Below are 18,483 nucleotides of genomic sequence, written 5' to 3' on the forward strand. Positions count from 1 at the left end.
CATTTAAGCCTTATTTTGAATGAGGAATGGAGGAGCTTCCTTCCCTGATCACAAAATGGTATATTATATCCCGATCGGATGAAAATTGGCAGAGTTGTGGCTTCCGGAAGGAGGCGAACTGCGGGAAAAGTGGAAAACCGCACTTTTATATAGGGGAACCCCTTGCAAAATTTCGAAAAATTGAAAATCGACATTTAAGCTTTATTTTGAATGAGGAATGGAGGAGATTCCTTTCCTGATCACAAAATGGCATATTATATCCCGATCGGATGAAAATTGGCCGAGTTGTGGCTATCGGAACTAAGTAAAGTTATCGAAAATATCGATTCTTATCGATTATTTTATTTCTATGATTTTTACTGAACCTTTCTGTCTTTTTTAATTCTGAAAGTATTATATTTTCATAAAAATAAATCCAATTACCTCGAAAGACGAAACTTTTTGAGGAAAATCCTCCAACTTACCTTTGTTGAAAACCCCTCCATGAAAAGCTTTCTGGAAAGCTCTCTGTTAGGCTAAAATTTTCCAACTGAAAGTAATTATTTTTTAGAGTTTTCCGCCGCAAAGAAAAGACTTTGGGTAATTTCCATTTTAGGGTTGCTTCATTTCTTTATTTTCTGTTATGTTTTAGTTTTGATGCTGCACTGGCAAAAATGAAAACACACTTTGATAAATACTTTGACGGCTTCTTCAACTAACAATTAATTAATAATGATAATTATAAACTTGTTTGCTTAATGTCTGTTTGTTTTTTTTCCATTCTTTTGTTTGTTTCTTCTTCTTTCGGGACTTACAACTAAAATTCGTTTAAAAACAAGTCGCCCGAATTATGTAATTTTGTAATTTTGTAATTTAAATAACAGCGTTAAAAATAATAATTAATTATAATGATTTATTGAGCTTCTTGGTGGAGAAAGTTATATATATATTTATGGAAAAAATAAAATAAAATCAACAATATCGGGGGTTTTGGTTGAAAATCAAATTTAAAGAAAAAAATAAATATTTATGTTTTCTGTTTTTTGTCATATTATTTATAAAGTAATAATAATAAAAAAAAAATATTAATTAAATCCATAAAACGGATATTTCTTCAAGTATTTCATACACATACATACATATATATTTCGATATACATACATCGTATATAACATCGTATTCTTCTTCTTTCATTTCTTGTATTATTTAATTATTTTATTTTTTATATGTTGCATTTTAAACTTTAGTTTTTTGTATGTTTTTAACATAGTTTTCGGTTTTTTTTTTACTCATTTACTTATTTTCTTATTTTTTTGTTTGAGTTTTTTTTAGCTTACTATTTATAGATTTATGTTTTCATAGTTTTGTTATTTTTTATTTTTAAAGATTTTGGAAAGAAGTTTCTTAGGATTTTTTATGCATTTCTTTTTTTTTGCTGCTGCTCGAATGATAATTTTTGTTTTATTTTTTATTTTTTAACTAGCTTACAAAAAAAGTGTTTGTTTTTTTTTTTTGACTCACTTTTGAAATAGTTTGTTTTTAATTTAAATTTTAATTTAAGATTTCTCTCATCTTCTCTCTCTCTTTTTTGATGTAAGTTTTTTATGCAAGAAATTAAATTTCCTGCTCTCGCAATATATAGATTATATATCGGCCGATCTCTTACGGATTATATATTACATATGTATATAGCATATAGCATATAACATGTATATCTGTATATATGTATATCTGTTAGTGTATGTAAATATTGCTAGAAAAAGACTGTTTGTTGTTTGTTTCATTTTGTAATTAATCGAAAATTAAATTTAAGAAAATTAAAAAAAAATTATATCATTTTTCTTTCATTCTTTTTTTTCATTAATTTTGTTTCTAGTTTTTAGTTTTTTTTTTTTTTGATAATAAATCTTAATCAGTTCTTTGAGTTGCTGTTGTTTGTAGTTTTTTTTTTTGTTTTAATTATTTTTATTTTTCTTTTTTAATTTTTTGTCCAAAAAACGAAATCCAAGCAGCTGTTTTTTTTTCTTTTTAATTATTTTTTAAGTCATATTATTGATTATTGTTTAGACGGCATATAATGCCCAGAAATTGTTTTAGTTAGCCTACTTAAAAAATTACATACCCCCCCTCTATGCCCCCGCCCCTGCCCTCCCCCGCCCCCTAGTGTCCAGCTCCTATGGCGGCACTTTCAAAAAAAAAAAATATATATATATATTTAACACGACCTCTTTTTGTTAATAAATAGTCTTACAAGTCTAGCGATAAAAAAAAAAAAAACTTTCTACTTTACAATGGTTTTGTGGCCTTGACCTTGCCCTTGACCTTGCCACCCCCGCTGCTGCTGCTGCTGCGGCTGCTGCTGCTGCTGCTGTACCCCTGGCGTACCACCGATGACCTTCAGAAGGCCGCATCCCCCGCATACCAGGGATGCACCCACGGTGCCGATGGCGGCGGTGTTGGCGGATATATCGTCGGTGATGGCTGCCCGCCATGCGTATGATGATGGGCGGCTGCTGCCGCTGCTGCTGCTGCTGCGGCTGCTGCTGCTGCCGCTGCTGCAGCATGATGGTGGTGGTGGTGATGGGCGGCGGCAGCTGCGGCGGCTGCTGCAGCGGCATGATGATGCCCGCCGGGAGCCAAAGGATGATGCAGTGCCGCCTGTTGCTGTTGCTGATGTTGCTGCTGTGCCTGTTGCTGCTGCTGCGCCTGCTGCTGCTGCTGCTGGTGATGATGTCCTGCAGGATGGTGGTGCGGGTGGTGGTATGGAGCCGTAAATGCTGCCGCTGCAGCTGCTGCCGCACTGCCGTAATAGGAAGCTGCCGCTAGAGCAGCTGCTGCCGCCGATGTTGGCGATGTGGCGGCTGCTCCTCCCGCCCCAGTTGGATGATGGCCACTGGACGTGGCTGATGACAAGCTGGCCAATCCCGCCGCACACACACTATGCCGCCGATGCATTATGTGCCTTTGTGGTGGCACCTGTTGCGCCATAGCTGCTGCCCTCCGTTGCTGCCTCTGTTGCTGCTGTTGCTGCTGTTGCTGTTGCTGATGTTGCTGCTGCTGGTCGTGGCTCCAATCTCCTAAAGGTGGACTCAACATACTAGCAGCCGCCTTGCCATACAAATTGGACAAATAGGCATGCTCTGCTTCGGCCATCTTTTGGGCAGCCGTTTTCGAGGTGCTGCTGCTGCTGCTGCTGCTGGTGGAGGATGTGTTGCTTTTGTTCTCGGCATGTTGTCGCTTCTTCTGTAGGCGTTGCTGCTCATGATGTTGCTGCTGCTGCTGGTGGTGTTGCGGGTGTGCTTGGTTGTGGGAGTACAACATTTCGTATGTGTTGCTGCTGTTGTGTGTCTGATAATGTTGTTGTTTCTCTTTATGTTGCTGATGTTGCTTGTCCTGGTGATGGTGTTGTTGATGTTGGTGTTGGTGGTGGTGTTGGTGGTGGTGTGCTGGTGCTGGTGCTGGCGGTGGAGCTAATGTCCCCCCCCTACGCCGACTCATTTCTCCACTTAGATTCGGTGGCGGTGTTAGGGCGCGTCTTCTACCAGAAGTTACTCCTCCTAGTCCTGATCCTCCTCCTCCTCCTCCTCCTCTTGTTGTTGCTACTTCTGTTTTATCTTCTTTGATTCTTATTTCTGCCTTTGATGATGTTGATGTTGTTGTTGCTGATGTTATTGTTTTTGTTGGTGTTATTATTGTTGTTGTTGTTGTTGGTGGCAAATGTTGTGCTCCCCAGCTTAATTCCTAGCTCGTTCGCGTCCTCTTAGCCGGCGGCTGTTCGCGCGTCATGAACGTCAACTGTGTCATATACTTGATGATGTCCCGGACCTGTACCAGCGGCATATTCTCATTATAACCACGATCGTACTCCATTAGGATTTGCACCTGTCGTCTGAAAGGATATTAAGGATATTAATTACATAAGAATGATTAAGAATCTCACTCGAAAAACTCACCTATTCGCCTTGTAGAGCTCCACTCCGAGCGCCTCAATCAGACGCTTGCAATGATCCAACGGCACTGACGGAAAAAAGTTCTTCTGGAACTCAATGAGGGTCATCAGCTGCTCGGAATCATTATATGCCTTCATATTGATGCACGGCACCAGATGCTTATCGACGCACACCCTCTGCACCTTGTACGGCGTCATATTCATATTATTGGTGGGTATCTCCGGTATAACACATAGCCTCTGGGCACTATCCGAGGCACTGGCCGCCGCCGCCTGGGCATGCACCATGGCGGCATGTCGCTGCAAATTCATGGACGCACTATTCGCCGATCCAGCACCTCCACCAGGACCACCAGAACTGTTGCTACCAGAATTACTTCCAGAATTATTGTTGCCGCCGGATGAGGTGTTGTTGTTGCCACTACCAGATGAATTTGAATTACCACCGGAGGATGATGAATTGCCGGAATTGCTGGTGGAGTTATTACCACCACCACCACTACCGCCACTCCTGCCATTCTGTTGGGCATGATGGGCGGCTACGGCGGCCAGGCGCTGATGTTGGGCAACCGCGGCGGCGGCCTGATGTTGCTGCTGGGCGGCAACCGCCGACTGTTGCTGCAAGTAGGCGGCCGAGGCGGCCAAGGACCTTCGGGAGGAGGACAAATCGATAACATCAGTGGCTGCCGGATGTTGGCTACTATTGCTATTATTATTATTATTACTATTAAGGCTATTGTTATTGCTAATATTGCTATGATGGTTGTGATGGCTGTGTGACTGACGTTGACCCCCAAGATGATGTTGTTGTTGTTGCTGTTGGTGGTGGTAACCACCCCTACCCCTGACCTGATCCCGACCAGAATTATTAGCCAATGTTAGTATGGCCATCGGTAGATTATTACTTTTTGTGGAACAAATGACACTCTTTTGTCGCCCACTTGATCCTGTTCCCGATCCCGATCCCGTTCCCGTTCCAGAACCAAGTGATCCTCCCAATAATCCGTTAGAGGACATCCCAGAACCACCACTCCCACTGTTGCTACTGCCATTCCCCAGTGGAGATGCCGCTGTATTGGAGGCACTGGAACTGGAACATGAACTGGACGGCGAATGGAGAAAGTGTCCTGGCAGCTGTGGGGTTATCGTCACATTCGGATTGGAGGCCAAGGTCAGAGTGGCCACATTGTTGTTCGAAACCAATCCGCCAGGACCACCACCAATAACACCCACCGCCGGTGACATCGGCGGTGAGATGTACGACGAACCAAGATGATTGGCATTCTGATGGTGGCTCTGATTCCCGGAGTTCGTCTGGATGAAGGTGGAGAGATCCGGATTGGCCAGTACCTTCTGGATCACAGCTCGCATTTCATCCGTCATCACGGTGAATTTCTTTTCAAAATCCTCGAGGGCCTGGGTGGAGTTAAGGGGTATGGTGGTGCCACTACCATTTCCTTGAGAGGATGCCTCGCTGGCTCCTGATCTTCGACTGGTCTTGGTCAGACTTATTTCAGCTCCGCCATCGGGGATTAGGGGTGGGACATTGGGTTTCGTAAATGTACCTCCTCCGGTGGATCCTCCAACAGATCCTGCTCCTCCAGCTGATCCTCCTACTGCCTTTTTCTTGTTGGGATTATTGTAGTCCAACATGGTTATCAGATCCGTATCCAAAGGCAGGGAAGGCAAAGCTGGAAAGTTTTTTGATCCTCCACTGGAATGGGTGGTGGCATTAGGGCCTCCTACGGTGGAGCCTCCTCCTACAGAGCCACCTCCTCCACCTCCTCCCCCTCCAGCTGGTACTCCTCCCGCCACACCCTTGAGCTGCTGACTGAAGAGCAACCTCTGGGCGGGTGTCAGTTGATTCCACAATGCCAGATTGGTGTAATCCGCTCGGGTGGAGGGCAGGTTGTAGTTGAAGGCATTCCCTCCTCCTCCTCCTCCGCCTCCTTGTAGGCTGGAACCTCCCGCCACCACGCCCACTCCGCCGGATCCGGGTGTTCCTGATCCTCCACCACCTCCTCCGCCTCCTCCTCCTAGCAGTGCCTGGACGTATCCTGCTGCTGCTGCCACGGCGGCTGCTGAGGCATTGTTGTTGTTGTTGTTGTTGCTATTGTTGTTGTTGTTTTTGCTTTGGTTATGGTGTTGTTGTTGTTGTTGTGTGGCATGGCTGTTAAATGTGCGTTGTTGTTGTTGTTGTTGTTGCTGTTGCACCAGTGTCTGCTCGACATTCGACCTAGAAACATTATATACAATACATGACGATTTTCTCTTTTTTTTTTTTTGCTGTTTTTTAATCTTTTTGTTTTTATTTACATTATTTTTTCTCTTTTTTGTTGTTTTTTTCGTTTTGTTGGTTAATTTATGCATTTTTCAAATCGATTTTGTTGTAATTGGCTTGCTCATTAACTAAACTATTAAACTTAAACATTGTCTTTTTTGATTTTTATTTTTATTTTGATTTTCTTTCAAAAAATTTGAATTTTAGCCAGGGCGCGCTTTCTTCTTCTTCTTCCTTCTTCTCATTTAGTTTCTTCCTCTTCCTCTTCCACTTCTTCCTCTTCCTCATCCTCATCATCTTCTTCTTCTTTAGCCGCACTGCTTTGACGATATATTTAAACATATCGGAGACATCGATATCTCGATTTCGAGTCCGCTCGACTTCTGCCGATGAGAACAAATGATGGCGATATATATAATAATCGGTATTGATTTGAAGCCCCTCATTATCTTTTTTTCTTTATTTTTTTTCAATAAAAAATATTTTTTAATTTAATTGTTCTTATTTGTTTAATTATTGTTCTCTCTCCCCTATGTTGTTCTTTCTATTTCTCTCTCTCTTTCTCTTTATTTTATTTAGGGATGTGTGTTTTTGAATGTGTTTGTGAAATCGAATGTCAAAAACAATTTTTGTTAAATAAGCTGCTTTTGAAAAAAAAAATAAAAAAAAATAAAGCAAAAAAAAATACTAAAAAAAGCTTAAAAATTTGTACACAATTTTTAATGTCTGCTTCTCTTCTCCTTCAACTTTAATGTATTTCTGTAACATTTTTTTGTGTGTTTTGTGAATCGATTTTTTTCTGACTGGTAATTACAATTGTTTGTATTTATTTTTTTTAACCTATAACACGCATTATATATAATGTATCTAGGATTTTTGCACTGTATCTTTTCTTGATATATATATTTTTGTCTCTCTCTCTCTTTGTCTCTCTGTATGTGTGTGTTTGTATGAGAGAGGTGAAGGGCTACCGGAAGGGGCGGGGGGTTAAAAGGTGGGGCCAAACGGGGTTAACAAAAAAAAAATACAAAAAAAAAATTGTTTAACAAAACCTGCCACCACCAATTTAAAAAGCTTGTTCTCGCTTGTTGTTACTTGTTGTTGTAGTTGTTGCCGCATTTTTTTCCATTTTTTGTATTTATTTTTTAATATTTCTTTAAAACGTGAGTCATACCACGCTTATGTGTGTGTGTGTGTGTGTGTGTTTATGTGTGAATGTAAGTGTATGCTTGTGTGTGTGTGTGTGCGCGCAACAAGATAACATTAGGGGGGGTAGTCAGTACACACAGCCATAAAAAATAAATGTAGATATATTTTTGTGTCACTTTCATATTATTAAATATTATCTTAAAAACAGTATATGATTGAAATCTGTTGGGGATTTGTTTTCTTTTTTTTTTAATATATTTATAAATATATTATTATTTTTTTTTTTAGCATATATGCGAATTTATGTTTTTCAAAATATGTTGTAGTTCCTCTTTTTTTTTTTTTTAACATTTCGTCTCTCCAAAAAAAAAAAAAAATAGTGAAAAATTAATAAACATTATTATGATTATTATTTGAAAGAAGAAAAAGTCGAAAAAAAAAACTTGAAAATAGAGCAATTAAGAGAAAAATGGTAAGTAAGATAAGAGAAAAAACCACAAAAAAAAAGGGATTAGACTGTTATATAACGTAAAATTATCATCCATTTTCAGACAAGAAAAGAAACAAATACATATATATTTTTTTAATAAATTTTTTTTTATTCTACTTTTTTTTTTGTATGTATATTAAACTTTATTTATAATTCAATTCTATGATTAAATGGATTACAGAAACTGATTTTTGAATTGATTTTGGTCACACTAGCCATCGTACTTGTATTTTTTATTGATTTGGCCACACTGGCTATCGAAATACAATCGAAAATCAGTTTCATGATCATCCCACTTAATTTTATTCATGCAATTTCTAGTGATAGGATATTACCATATTGGTTTTACAAATTAAGTAAATTAATTTTAAAAATATATGTATATATTTTATATATGTATGTGCTCTAAAGGAGAACTCTACAACATGATGTATGTATGTACAGGATGCGTGGGCACTTGGCATGTGTGTGTTTGTGTGTGTGTTGGGGTTTAGTTCTACTAGGCTTCTAAATATATATATTATATATATATTTTTTATAATTTTCTTTTTTTCTTTCTTTCTTTTTTTTTGTGAAAGTATGTGATGTGGCGTATGGGTGTGTGTTGGTGTGTTAATCGGGTTTTATGCGGGGATGGATATTCCACGTAGTCTCGCGCGCCTTAGTCCGTGTTACCGTTATACCGGGTATATATATATTTTTTTGTTTGTCTTATTGAGAGCCACCCTAATGCATGCCGTAAGAGGTTAGGAATCTGGAGACCCGAAAAAATGAAAAAGAAGAGAGAACAAAAAGCTCGTAAAGTATTTTTTGCAAAAAAGTTGGGTTTTTTTTCGTTTCGATACGGTTAGTAACAATTTCATGTTTTTTTAAGGACTTTGGGGTAAAAAATTGTTAAAATTCGTGGGATGGAGAAGAGGAAGGAAGGAGAAAGGAGGAAGAGTTAGGGATGGGACCAGACGGGATGGAGAAGAAGTTAGGGATGGGACAGGAGGGATGGGATATCTTTTTTTTCCGGAGGCTTTTTTTTTCTTTATGAATGTGAATTTCTATTTTGAAAAACATAAAATCAAATTCTGCGAATGCCGACATTCTTTCTATCTTTGGTATTTTCAGTTTTCTTTTTTCTCGATTTTGTGAGTTTAATTATTGTGCGGTTTTTGATTGGCTTGGATTTTGAAACAACTACAACAACAACAACAAGAACAACAGCAAATAGAAGAAATGTAGAAAAAAGTTTTAATATTTTTGTTGGTTTTAAAAAAAAAATTATTTAAACTGTAGCATGACAAACAAAAATAGCAGAAAGAGAAATGTTATGCAAGAAACAATTATTATTTATTTCTTAAAAAAATACACATCAAGAAGTTTAATTTTTAAAAAATTATTAAATAAATGCGTGCACAAACGCCGATAGTTTTTTTTTTTTTTTTTTAAACCCGTTTATTTCTAACATTTAGAAGTGTATTTAAAAAAAAAACGGTGCAAGTTTTGGAGAAGAGAATACAATAAAAAAAATAGATTAAAAAATAGAAAGAACAACAAAATTAAATATTTGGCTGTCCTGAAATTTAAAATCATGTGTTTTTTTTGGACACCCTGATGGAATTTCAAAGCAGAGATTTCTCAATGTCTAGATCTTTATCGGATAGATGTCATCTCTCCCAAACTACACCCAGCATTACTATCGATTACGCTCGATTACTGCTACTAAGCATTATTTACTATTTTATCAAATTTATCGATAGTTACAATACATACAAAAATGCATCAAATGCCTAGACATTGAGAACTCAACCCTTAGAGCGACTTGATAATTAAAAAATGTGTATAGTAATACATATAATAAACAGCGAAAAATATAGTAAGAATATTTTTAAGTATAAAAAAAAGAACTTTTTTTTCTGGTTTTGGGCAAAAACGAATTACAACAAAATTTGAAAAACACAATTCTGCGCATTTTTTTTTTCATTCATCCGAGATTCAAATAAAATCAACGTACCAAATAGATTTAATATAGTATTTTTTTAACGAAAACTCAATCAAAATTAATATAATTTTTGTATTTAAAGTACGTCAAATTAATAAGAACTTTGGAATTTATTATTTTTTTTGATTTGATTTTTTTTTTTTTTTTTTTTTTGAGGACGCAGTAGCGGGAGGAGAGATTTAAAAAATTCGTTAAGCGATAGAGTACTGTGGTATGGAACTTACATATGATTGGCATTCTGGCCAGCCGCCGAACGGACAAGGGGCGGTGGGGCATTGCCACCGCCGCCACTATGACTGTTCACCGAGGACATGGAGATCGCGGGATTGTTGTAGGAGTACGGCTGCCGGCTGCTGCCGCTCATCATCAGGTTGTTCATGTGCTCCCGATAGCTTCCCACGCGGTTGGCATTTGCGTGCGTCTGTTGGGCCTAAAAAAGTAACAAGAATGTGCGAAAAATCTATTTAAATTGTATACTAACTATATTTAATAAAAATCTATTAACTTTAAGTCATTAAAGAAGAAAGAAAACTTCAAAAAGTTTATTTATCCCATAAATAATTTCAATCGATATATCCTAGTGACACACAAAGGATACTTTCTACCCATCATCTCTATCTCGATAATTAGTGATGAGAAGAGTAAGCTGACTTAGAGATGCATTATCTTGTGAATAAATTGAACGAAAAACTATCGTATATGACTAATGATATAATTATGGCACATTCAATGAAATAAAAAGCCATTAAAGAATTTGTATCACATTTTCGAAATGGTTATGCCTTAATTGTTAAGAGCTACCACTTGTTTTCATAATCAACTTGAGATAAAAATAACTGTAATAACAAGAGGCGAGTTATTTGTAGAACGATTTGTAGAAAAATATTCGTCGTATTGCCAGACGGATTCCGATAAGATTGCAAATAATAAATCGTATCAGTTTAATTCATGTTCTATTATAACATTAATTTATTAAGGGATAGCCTGCCTGTATAAACAAATAATAGAAACTATCGGTATTAAAGAAGTACTACTGTGGTAGCAACAACAGCATCACTATCAACATCAACAGGTTGTTGCTAACATACATATGGTATATGTTATGTACTGGTTAAAACGAGAGGGAGTTATGGGGTGGGAAAGAGATGGCCGAAGAGGGGCCGCGATAGAGGGAGATGGGGAGATGGAGCCACTCTCCTATGCACACGCTGGTTGACCTAGTTTCTCAAACTGAAGCTAACATTGCCGCCTCTGCTGCTGCTGCTGCTGTGTCGTTGTTGCCAAACTGTTACAACAAAAAAAAAAGAAAAATCTGCTGGAACAAACATGTACATACATGCATAGACATGTATGTAATTGTATGTAATGTATATATAGCCCAGCATGTAAGTTTCTGTGTCAAAACCCCACCACTATCCACCACCTCTATTTTTACCGATCGCCTTCTCTCACACACACACACAGTTTCTTCTCAATGATGAGCAACACACACACTCACACACACACACCACTATTGGTAAAAGTCAGCTCAAGTTTGTTTATTCGAAGATCGAGAAAAAACATGTTTTGTTAAATAGATTCTAAGCTTTGACCCAATTTATAGAAACTCTTAAATCTTTTTTAGTTGCAAGTATGCGATTTGCAATTCCCATGAACCGTAACTCGAAAAAACAAGTTTATTTAACGATAAAAAAAAGGAATAATCTTAGGAAAAATATCTTATAAATATTTAAACTTCATGTAAACAATAGGTTGGTTAAAAGCCAAACTCTTTACCAAACAAACATAGGATCTTGTAAATACTAAACTTTGATTACAGAAAAAGTCGAGAATAAACAAATAATATAATATTGTTTATAAGGTATACAGAACTCCATGAGGTCTATAAGAAAAGAAACTAAAGATATTGACTTTACAATAGTTTTAATCTTCAGATAAGTAAAATATCGCTATCCACCATCCCCATTCACGATCTCTATTTACCATCACTATCCACCATCGCTATCCTTTCTATGTACCATCCCTATCCAGGATAGCTATCTGCCATCGCTATCCTTTCTATGAACTATCGCTCTCTACTATCGCAATCTACCATCGCTATCTACCATCGCTTTCCACTATCGCTATCCTTTCTATGTACCACCGCTATCCAGGATCGCCATCTACCATCGCTATCCTTTCTACGACTATCGATACTCACCATCATCTGGGCGTGAAGCTGCAGGTTGTTCTGGCCGGACATCCAGCCACTGTTGGCCAAGGCCTGGACCGTGGCCTGGGAGAGCATCCGATTGGTGCCCTGGGTCTGTTGGAGCATCGCCGCCGAGGCCACTGCCGCCGCTGCTGCCTGGGAGTTGAAGGCCGCCGCCGCTGCCGCTGCCGCCTGTGAGGCTCCAAAGCTATTCGCATTCGCCACTCCATTGGCGTTCGCCGCCACGGCCGCCGCTCGCTGCTTCATGAGATGCTGCTGCTGGGCGGCCGCTGCCGACACGGCCGAGGCATGCTGTGCCTTGGATGAGACCTGGCTGCTACCAGAACCGCCGCCTCCACCACTACCCGAGGATGAGGACCCGATCCCAGAACCCGATCCGGAACTCGAGCCGGAGGATACTTTTGGCGGTGGGGCCGAGGGTTGGCGTGTCCAGTTCACGGAATTTGTGACATTCGCCCGATTGCCGATCAGGAGATTAGAGTCGACCACCTTACTGGGCCAGTAGTCCTCGAACTCGGTGCCATTGGGGAAATAGCTCTTGATGTCCGTCAGCGAGATGACGGCCACGTTTTCGCTGGAGAATAGCTCGTTCCGGATGCCCTGGACCTTGCAGCAGAACTTCAAATACGCCAGATCCCAGCCGTTAAGCAACTCCGCCTTGGTCTTCAGGTTCTCCGTTTCACCCTCGAAGTAGAAGAGAGGAACCACCTGCTGATTGTTACGAACCGTATACGGCACCACCGATTCCTTGTTGATCCTAATGAAGCCGCACTTCTCGGACGGTGTCTTGCTGCCGGTTACCAGTTTCCGATAACAAATATCCAAGAACTGATAGAACTTGGAGGCATCACTCAGTCGCACCACCAGATCTTTCTGCGTGAAGATATCCCTTCCGAACTCTCCATCACAGTGCTTATGATTGATCTCGATGAAGAGACGAGCCTCGGCGTCCGTAATGTAGTAGCTGCGTACGCAGGTGCAACTGGAATAGATGTCCGGATGCAGGCAGTTTAGGTATTTGCCGAGCAGCTTCAGTTCAATCATCCGGACGGAGCAATATTTCTCCGATTGCCGATATATATACGGAATGGACACTTTCCCAAAGGACGCCCAGCCAAAGTGTCCATTAACAGACTCCTCGTCACAGGGGCCGGAACCCTTCTTCTCCGAACCGGAACCATCGTTATTGATGGCCCCGTTGGAACGGCCATTCGAGGACGATGATGAATTGGCGGAGAGGGCCGGAACCACCTGCATAGTACCGTTGGGGAGTTTCTGGTGGCGGGACAAATATGACATGATGTTCGTCTGGCCATTGCCGTTAGTGATGGGCGGTTGCATTTGACCGCCGTTGGCGGTGCCGGCATTTGAATGTTGCATGGAGGCGGCAGCTAGGCGGGATGCCTGCTGGGCGGCCTGTTGCTTCTGTTGTTCCTTCATTTTGGCGGCCAGTTCACGGATCTCGGCGTCGTCCGGACGCTCCTGTTTGACGGGCGGTGCCAGGGGGCCGCCCAGACCGGTACCGTGGAGCGGTAACTGCTGCCCATTGGCATCGATGACGCTCGTGATCTGCACATCCTCGCTGGCCATCTCAGCGCTCTCTCTCTCTGCTCTCACAGGCGCTCTTGCTCTCTTTCTGTCTTGCTGTCACTCTTTCACTTGTTTGGTTTCAATAGCCTCTCTCTTTCTCGGGCTTATCCTTAATCTCTCTTAGACTCTCTCTCTCTCTTTGCTCTCTTTTCACAGTTTGTTTTGGTTAGCCAATTTGGTCATTTCAGGCTGGTTGGCTGCACGGACAAAAAAAAAAGTATAAACAATTTAATTTTAGTTATTTATTTATAAATAATTTCACTATTTTTTAGTTATTATATTATACGTAAATCTCTTTGTTCAGTTTTCACTTAATTTCTTTTTAATTTTTTTTTTATTTTTTAGTTTATTAGTTTTTTTTTGGAAAATGTTTAGAAAAAAACAATGAAAAAAAACAACAACAACAACATCAGGGAAGACAGGCACACTAAAGCAGCCGGCATGCGCCTTCAAGCTGACACAGATATGGCCACACTATCCCGGCTCATTACACAGACACGCACACAAACACACATGCACACACACACACAGACATCCAAAACGTGCTCTCAGTTTGGTTTTTGTTTCTCCCCTCTCCCCACCCCTTTCGCTGCTTATTCCATTTTCGTATTTGTTTCACACACAGTATATATTGCATTGTTGCTTTTTTATTTTGTCATTCAAGTATATATATATATATATATATTTTTTTTTTTTTAATATATGTTTAGAATATATATCTATGTATTCTTGCACGATATCGGTTTTTGTTTTTTTCTTTTCTCTTTTTCTTTTCAAACACACTTACACAAAGAAACGGTGACTGCATGGCTGCAGCATGGGGGTGTAGGCAAAAAAATAAAATTATTTTATTCACAATTCGAGCCGACATTTATTTGTTATTATTTATTTTTTTCAAAATTAATTTTTAGTTTGTCTTGAAACTCTTTCACTCATTAATTGGCGCGCTTTTTTTTTATTCTTTTGTTGTTTTTTTAAAACAGGAAAAAAAAAAAAATTAAACGAAAATAAACGCCACTTTGGTTATGATTTTGTTCTGTTTTCGGTTGCTCGCTTGTTTTAGCGCTCTTTCCGCTTTACGCTTTTCGTTTTAATTCGCTTTTACCGTGGACCGACGACGCCGACGTACGTCCTCCCGTCTTCGCAATACACAAACGAGTGTGATCGTTGTTACGAAAATTATTTCAACGAAGTCAACTGAAAAATGTGTGCGGCACACACACACACTCACAGGCACACATACACACACCCTGCCACAGGCACTCACACTAGCGCAACACCAGCAGCGACGTCAGCTGCGACGTCGACAGCGCAGCAGCTTCCCTAGCCAGCCGCTACGGATGCAGAGCCCAAAAGAAAACACGAAAATGAAAAAAAAAAAAAATTAAAATCAAAAAAAAAGCAGTAGCAGTAGCAACAATAACAACAACAACGGCACATAGACGTCTCTGCCGGCGTCGCTGCAACGCTGCCACGAACATTTTGCCGAATTGCTGTTGTTGTTGCTATTGCCTTTTAGTTGCTTTTGTTCGGCTCTCGTGCATTTCTTCTTCTTCTTCATCATCATCTCTTCCCACACCCACCACCCCCTCCACTCTACCGCCGTCTAAGCTGCGACGGTGACTGCGCAGCTGACGTCGGCTGAATTTTACAACTTACAGTGGGCCGGGAGGCTTATGCAATCGGCTACTACTTCTTTTTTTGCTTTTTGATATTAGAGGAGAATTTTATAGATAAAATATATTTTATTTTTAATAATTTGTTATAATAAATAAAAAGCAATAATAATTTAAACATAAACATTTTTGGAGTTTATAGGAATTTGATTTTGAAAATATTACTTTGTTTATAAATATTTCTATATAATCTGCACTATAGATCAATATAAATCAAAATAAATATATAATATTTGTTTCTTAATTTATATTTTCCTTTTATAAGTCTTTTTTTAGTTCATTTTTGTTTTTAAATTTTATATTTACCTTTTTTATGTTTTATTTTTGTTACTTTTTGTTTCTAAATTTTATATTAACCTTTTTTAAGGTTTTTTTTTAAGTTAATTTTTGTTTCCTAATTTTATATTTACCTTTTTTAAGTTTTTTTTGTAATTAAAGTTGAACTTTAGTCAAGGTGACCCAGTTTTTGAAGTCTTTTTCAAAGGAATCTCCGTTTTTCTTTCGTTCTTCTTTAGTCTATAGGTTTAAAAAGAAGAAGAATAAAATACCATTAATACTCGTAAACTTTCCCTTTAAAATATTAAAATTTTTGAATGAATTTGGCCCACTGTGCAAGGAAAGCTTAAGCTATATACCAGACCTGTACTCACTCACACACACACATACAGTTAGAGAGCTGGTCTGCAATGGGTAATGGTATTGGTATTTTGGAGGTGTGAGGGCTACAGTAGAGGTGAGGGAATGAGGGACGGGATGGGGGATATAGGAGGGCGGGCAGTGGGTGTGTAGGTGGAGGCGTGGCGGGGGCGTCTCTATTTTTGGCAGCAGGGCGGCAAGGAAAAGCAAAGGCCCCTGCTTAGCATTCGGCCGTCCCCCGTCTCACTCTACCCTTCTTAACCTCTCACATTCCTGTCGCCCCGTCCCTGTCTGTCTGTCGGTCGGTCGGTCGGTCGGTCGCTCCGGCGAATGCAAGAAGTTTCGTGTTATTCGCGCGGCTAAGGCTTCAAAAGACAGGCCCCGTTCCAGACGACAGAGAAACCGAGAAACGAGAAACGACAAGCCGGGCGAACGCACACGAAGTCCACCGACGACCATCGTCTATATGTATGTGTGTGTGTGTGTTTTTGGGTGTGTGTGTGTGGGTGCGGGTGTTGGTGGGTGGGTGGTATGTTGGTTGGCAGGGGCCGGGGTGGCTGTTAGTGTGTGGGTGTCAGCTGCGCGCAGCTCCTCCGAAAGGTCGACTCTCGACTCTAAACATTTACCCAAAAAATTTAATTAGCCGGTTCCAAGAGTCCAAGACTCGCATTCCATTGTCCTAAAACACAAAAAAAAAAAGAAAGAAAAGAGAGGAGAAGAGAAGAGAGAGGAAAGGTTTGAAATTGCAGTTTCAAAGACAAATAAAAAGTGCAGCTTTAAGTACAGTTACGACAAAACAGGTGTTTTTATGATTTTGCAGAAAAAGGATCTTTTTTCTTAACTTCTTATGACGGATACCGTTACTTATGCTACTAAGTGGTCTCCAATTGTTAAGAAATGTCATAACTTATAGACTATGGTCATACTAATTTTAAAATATTACAGAAAATGTAATATATTATTTTTAACTAACTAAATTAATCATATTATTATAAAAAAAAATTAATATATTCCTGTTCTTAAACTCAAAATTAAGACATACATATTTAATAAAACCTAAATATTCAGACTATGGTTATACTTTTTTAATAATTATCTTGACAAATGACATTGTTGGGTATACAAAGTCTCTAAATATTAAGAAATATCATAATTTTTAGACTATGGTCAAAATAATTTTAAAATCTTCAAGAAAATGTAACATAATATTACTTACTAACTAAAATAATTATTTTTTTTAATGAAAAAAACTAATATCTTCCTGTTATTAGTTCCTAAACTTAAAATTAGGTCATACTTATTTAATAAAACCTAACAATTTAAAGACTATGGTCATACTAATTTATTATCTTACAAAATAGTATTATAGGGTATACAATAGTCTTTTAATCAAATAATTGTCATGTATTACTATTAAATTTTCTGGGAATACTGTTTACAGGTCTCGCAGCTTTGGTTTCATGTGTCACCTGGGCATTGAATGACCTGGAACTCCCATTGCGTGTCTCTCTTTCTCTTTCTCTTTCTCCTCTCCCTCTTACTCTCTCTCTCTAGCTCTTTATATGTATATGGAATGGGGGTATTTTGATTTTGGTGTTTTGCTTTGCTAATTAGTCAGCTGTTTGTGTGTGTGTGTGTGGGGGCCTTTCCCGTATTCCATAGAAGTCGTAATTTTGTGTTTTTTATTTAATTTTATTTTTTTTTATACATACATACATATGTAAAGCCCCTCTAAGTTATGGTATATATGTATGTACAAAGTTATGTGCATTTGAGGCAATGCAGTTGTGGTGGTAGATGCATGTATGTACACGCATATTCACCGATAAACCCGCGACGTCGTCGTCGTCATCATCGAAGCGGGAGGGAGACGGAGACGGAGAGGGAGAGGATAAATGTATGAAAGAGAGAAAGAGAAGCGAACGATGAGAGAGGCCCCGTTTCGTGCGCGCTTTGCTATGTAAACATGTCTAAGCATTTTGCCTGCATGCATGTGCCTGTCTATGTATGGGGGGGGTGGTTGGGTGGTTGGCGCGCTGAAGGGCAGCCGATTTTGGTGGGACCTGCCAATTGCTTTGATTTTGACAGGCGGCGGCTCAGAAGATGAAATAGAGATACACTGTGCCAAAGAAAGAGACGGAATGAAAGCCATAAATGGTGGTTAAAATAATGCCAGAAATGAAATAACCATGACAGATCACTTTATAAGGGTGGTTATCAATGTGGGTTCACAATTAAGAGCTAACCTCACGCAAATATTGATCTTATAAGGTATACGATAGTTTTTAATCAATACTACCGTATAGATCTAAAGAGATCCCCCTCTCATAGGGATGATCCCTAACCTCTAGGGCTCTAGAACATAACAAGAAATACTATAACTGTAACTGATTAAGAAATGAACATAAAATTATGAAGTTCTTCTTCTTCGTTGTCTCTCTATTCTGCTATGTTTTCGGGTTCTATTCGTAGCCAATCAATGGGGGGGCCGGACATCCGTTCTAGCTCTTCTACCTCCTCTGTCTCTGTCT

General features: G+C 39.3%; 1 protein-coding gene across 1 annotated transcript; it reads right to left on the reverse strand.

Annotated features, from left to right (window-relative positions):
- Positions 1 to 580: 580 nt before the first annotated feature.
- LOC6503555 (AF4/FMR2 family member lilli) lies at positions 581 to 14,832 on the reverse strand. The gene is given in 7 exon segments (XM_032452886.2): positions 581 to 3,327; positions 3,359 to 3,421; positions 3,424 to 3,868; positions 3,933 to 6,164; positions 10,063 to 10,268; positions 12,039 to 13,837; positions 14,428 to 14,832. Coding segments are annotated over 6 exon segments (5,499 nt in total). The 5' UTR covers positions 13,641 to 13,837; positions 14,428 to 14,832; the 3' UTR covers positions 581 to 2,376.
- Between the last annotated feature and the right edge of the window lie 3,651 nt (positions 14,833 to 18,483).

This window comes from Drosophila ananassae, chromosome XL (genome assembly GCF_017639315.1).
Source record: "Drosophila ananassae strain 14024-0371.13 chromosome XL, ASM1763931v2, whole genome shotgun sequence".
Classification (NCBI taxonomy): Eukaryota; Metazoa; Arthropoda; class Insecta; order Diptera; family Drosophilidae; genus Drosophila; species Drosophila ananassae.